The sequence below is a fragment of the Gavialis gangeticus genome, unplaced genomic scaffold (genome assembly GCF_001723915.1).
Source record: "Gavialis gangeticus isolate Ggan-Ray unplaced genomic scaffold, GavGan_comp1, whole genome shotgun sequence".
NCBI lineage: Eukaryota > Metazoa > Chordata > Crocodylia > Gavialidae > Gavialis > Gavialis gangeticus.
Window position 1 is genome coordinate 4,762,731 of NW_017729019.1, and position 4,526 is coordinate 4,767,256.

The window sequence follows — 4,526 nt, forward strand, 5'->3', positions numbered from 1 at the left end:
GGGGAGAGCCTGATGGGGCGGAAGGAGGCCCGCACGCACCTTGCTCTCAATGTCGCTCAGCAGCAGCTCGTGGTCCTTCACCTCCAGGATCATGTCCTGTCCCCAGACCCGGCCCTGCGCCTCCATCATCTTCAGCCGCGTAATGCAGTCATCCACGTTGCGGATGTCCTTGGAGTCCACGTGGAGCGTGAGGAGGTGCTGGGGACCCAAAGCACAGCACCCAGTGACCTTTCTGGGTCCCCCTGCCCCAGCATGCCAGCTCTGCGACCCCGGAGGGCAGCCAAGGGCTGGGCTGGGGCACACCACATCATCCATGGGCTATTCAGAGGGAGGTAGCATCATGGCATGAGGTATGTGGCATGAGGCTGGGCTTAGCCCTGGGCAGCCTCTGCCTGTGCAGCAGGGGAAGAGGGTGCTTGGGCTTTGCCAACCTCAACATAGTGCCGGAGGTCCCATTGCTGCTTCAGCACAGAGAGAGCGTAGTTCTTGCGCTGGTCTGTGGGGGAAAGAGAGGCGTGAAAGTTGGGGGCGCAGGGGCTGTGAAGGCAGGTGGAAGGAGGGGAGGGGAGGGGAGGGCTGCTCTTACGGTAGATGGCTTTGCTGCTGGGCCTGGACATGCTGTTGGACCTGCTGAGGTCAGGGCTGCCACTGCCAAGCTCGCTGTGGAGAAGAGACAGGCAGACAAGTCGGTAGACATGTGGCTCAGGACCTGTGTCTGGTGGCTCAGGAACCTACTTCCCCATCCCTCCCTTCTTCCTGCCTGGCACTGGCATGCATCAGCTGGGTGGGGGGAGCTGGGGACAGCTGGCTTTGAACCCCTGGGAGGGGGCACCCCTTTCAGAAGGGGAGGAGAAGTGGGAGCAGGGACAGGGAGTGTATGGGTGACCACAGTAGGGGCATCCCAATATCCCCTGGGGGACCCCGAGCCCAAGAGAAACAGGCACTCACTTGGAGAGTGGAGGCTGCATCCGGCGGCCAAAGAGATCTGTTGTCATCTTGCAGAACAGGCCCTGCCAGTGGCCACATCAGAGTATGTGTAGGCCCAGAGTACTTGTACCTCCCACCCACCCATGCAGTGCACCTGGGGGTGGGTGCATGCGCTGCATGCAGACATGAAGTGTATGAATAAAGTGCCTGTACATGTTGCACACCCAGCCTGGCCATGCATGGATTGCCACATACAGTGCGTGTTCTGATGCATGTACCAAGTGGATGCACATGCAGCGTGTGTCCACCATGTGTGTGCACATACAGATGTGCCTGTAAACATACTCATACAATGGGGCTACATGGCCACAAATGTACACGCACTTTCACACACGCACTCATGTGCCCAGGGCTCTTGCTCACTTTCACAGGGACCTGCCACAGGAGGGAGCAGCAAGGCAGCTGGAGGGATTGAATGGTGCCAAAAGCAGGGGGATGGGGACCTGGTTTCCCTATCAGAGAAGCCCTGCCTTGGAGAGACAGCAAAGGAGGCTGTACATCACAAGGGGGCTCAATAATGACCCTCCCTTCTCTGCCCTGTACCACCCCCCACCCTACCCTGCCCTGGCACTGCCTGGAAACCCCTGTTGCAGGGAATGGGTGTTTCCAAAGAGTGAGGTTTGAATACCCAGGGGGACACACTGGCTGAATCTCGGGTGTTTAGTGGGGAGCTAGTGAAGCGAGCTGGCTATTTAGCCTGGGCTGCAGGGGCCCAGCTAGACTGGTTCACTCAATTGTTCCCCAGGGCCCTTTCCCATAATGCTGCCCTCGGCCGCTCTCTGGAGCTGGAGGGGGGCACTGCCCAGCCAGCCCTCTAGTCGGCTCAGCCCCTTCCACCTCTCCCAAAACAAAACCACAGGGCCCTGCTCCCCAGTGCAGAGGCCGTCCCGGGGCAGGCAGCAGCAGCTCGAACTCAGCGGAGTGCTTGCTTTTCTCCATGGACGGCAGCAGGTTCCTCTCGAATGAAACCTGTGGCTAATGCACATTGTTGTGGCTAAATCATTTCCTTCCCCTCCGCCCTTGCCTCCCTGCAAAATCTCCTTCTCCAACCTGGACTGTTTCCTTTAGACATTGAAATGGAGCATTTCCATCTCTCTGACCTCGGCACAGCCTTTAGTTAGAAATGGGCTTCAGCTTTTACTTTTAAAACACCCCAGAAAGAAAGGAAGCATTGGGGGCTGGCGCTTGTACACATGACGGGGCTTTGGTCCTTAGGATTGCATTCTGCGCCCCCTCAGTTGAAACAGCGGGGTTTTATTTTCCTGTCACTGTTACAGTGAGAGGCCTGATCCTTTTTTTTTTCCCCAACAGAGCCAGCCTGCAGCCAGGGGCCAACCTGCTGAGGGGCCAAGCAGCCCCTGAGCTGTGGGGGTCCCAGTCTCTCCTTCCATGTTGGCAGCATCCCCTAAGGCCACCTGGGTGGGCTGCTAGTGGGCCAGGTGCTACCCCAGCTTGGAGGCAGCATGCAGCCTGACCCAACTCCTCCCTGACCCTGAGCTGGGGCAGTACCTGGACTGCTAGCAGCCTGCCTGCGAACTAAACTACACCGGGATATAGTTTAGTTTGAAACAATGCAAACTCATTTAAAACTCCCACAACTTTTGCATGTGTCCAGTGTGGCGCCATTAAGCCGCACGCAGTGACATTTTCGTCATGTGTGCGTGGTAACGGCGTCATATGTACAAGCACCTGCGGTAAGCCCAGTGCCCTGCTCCACCTGCAGCAGCGCTGGCCTCTGACTTTTCTGAAGCACAAAGAAAAACAACTTTTTGTCTGGCCCGTTGCTCCGCTCTCCTCCACGAGATGGTGCCACGTCCCTTCCTCTGCCTGGCTCAGAAGCTGTGGCCCCTATAGCCCTGTTGCTGCAGTGGAGCAGAGACACCTCCCAGCTGGCGTCCCACCAGCTAGCTGGACACTGCGGGCAGTAGAGCGGAGGGTGCCCAGAAACCCATGCAAGTTGGAGAGCCTACCTGTGGCGAGGAGCTACCACAGCTGCCCTGCCAGCAGTACCCGAGCCAGCTCGTCTGAGGCTGCCATGGGGAAGTTTATGCTCCAACGCATAGACTTCCCCTTTGAGATAGGGCCTGGGTATGATCTGCCATGATTGCCTGTGTCCCATGTCACCAAGGTCCGGTCTGTGCTTGCACTTTGATCTAGCCTCTGCCCTTCCCTGCTCCATCCCCTTCCACTAACTGGTCCTAGTTGTCAGACAAGCCCCTGGGCTTGGTCCTGCTCTTTCCTAGCTCGCTGCTGCCCCGCAGCCACAGCTCGCAAGCCAGCAATTGGAAGCTAATGGCGTCACAGGCAATGCTGCCATCTTGAAGATTCAGACTTTTCCTGTTGGGCTCATGTTACAGAGAAAGGGAGGCAGTCCCCCTGGTCTGAGCATGCAGAAGGGCGTTTCTCCTTATTAACTGCCTGCCCCATGCCCTGGCAGCTCCTCACCACCCCCCAGGGCCTGTTCCTGCCGTGCCCGAGAGGGAGGCTGTCTCTCAAACCCCTTCCTCGTAGCTGTCACTGAACTGAACTGGCCTGCTGCTTTGTTCCCCTTTTCTCCGTGCCTGGAGCAGGGGCTTTGCCTGCGCTCAGGGGGTACCGCGTGCCTGTTACCTGGCAGCTGGTCAGAGCGGTGGTTCTTCCTGGTCCCCGAGCAGGTGATCACAAGGGCATTCCCTGCAGGTAAGAGTCTGGGCAGGGGCCAGCTGTGGTTGGGAGAGGTCTGGCTCCGATCGATCGCAGGCTTTGATGTCCGGAGGCTTACCTGCTTGGTAACTGGACCCGGGGGGAGTGGTCGCAGGGCAGCAGAGCAGGAAGAGCGAATCTCTGCAGTCTGTCTGGTGCCTGACTCTGGGGCCACACCTACTGGCCTTTGGTCTCTTGTACTTGTGCAGGGAAATCATCAAACCAGGCGGATTCTGCTGACGTGCAGCAGGGCTGACCCACGGCTGGTCCCCACCCAGGCACCGCGGTGTAGCTGGAGCTTGAAATCCCTGCCCAGCTCTGCCACCACTACTGACCTACTGCCCCTGCCCAGTCCTCCTGCTGACCACAGCTCCTCTGCTGAGAGAGTCCTGCCGGGCCTCGCTCCCTGCCCTCCAGCTCGCCCTCCTCTCCCCAAAGGAGGCTCCTTACCTGCCCTGTGAATCCCAATCTGCTCTGCTCTTCCTGCCCTGGCTCTTTCCTCAACACCTGCTAGTTCAGGAAGCCCCCACGAATTCATTCAAGATTAAACTCTTCTTATATGTAGTTTGTTCTGCATATAGATCCACAAACCAACCCCTCCTTTAAACCTGACCCAGCTTTTGTGCTTGGCCAGCTACCCCGCTCATCATCACCTGCCGCTCCTGAACAGCATTAGCTCATGTGGTTCCTCCAGCACTGCCTTCTCCAGTCCTGGGCAGGACTCTTCCTCTCTCTCTACTCTCAGCTCTTGATGGAAATGTCTCTATACAGACATGCTTCACCCAGGGTTGCCAGCTCCAGAGCGCAGGAATTCACCAGATAAACCTCACAAAGTTGCTGGATGTTGCTAGGCTGCA

General features: G+C 57.9%; 1 protein-coding gene across 5 annotated transcripts in view; it reads right to left on the bottom strand.

Annotated features, from left to right (window-relative positions):
- EPS8L3 (EPS8 like 3) overlaps positions 1-3,838 on the bottom strand; it is a 33,220-nt gene extending 29,382 nt beyond the window's left edge. For 2 of the 5 annotated variants that reach the window (XR_002096686.1, XM_019513869.1), the window contains exons 1-5: positions 3,598-3,836; positions 949-1,010; positions 587-660; positions 432-496; positions 40-198 (exon numbers count right to left, since the gene is read on the bottom strand). Coding sequence is in view for 4 of the 5 variants with exons in the window: in XM_019513869.1 (XP_019369414.1) it covers positions 40-198; positions 432-496; positions 587-660; positions 949-995 (345 nt within the window). In the remaining variant the exon portion in view is untranslated. Of the gene's footprint in view, positions 1-39; positions 199-431; positions 497-586; positions 661-948; positions 1,011-3,597 lie in introns of those variants that run through there. The other 3 variants (XM_019513868.1, XM_019513866.1, XM_019513867.1) reach the window with 3 other exon arrangements.
- Between the last annotated feature and the right edge of the window lie 688 nt (positions 3,839-4,526).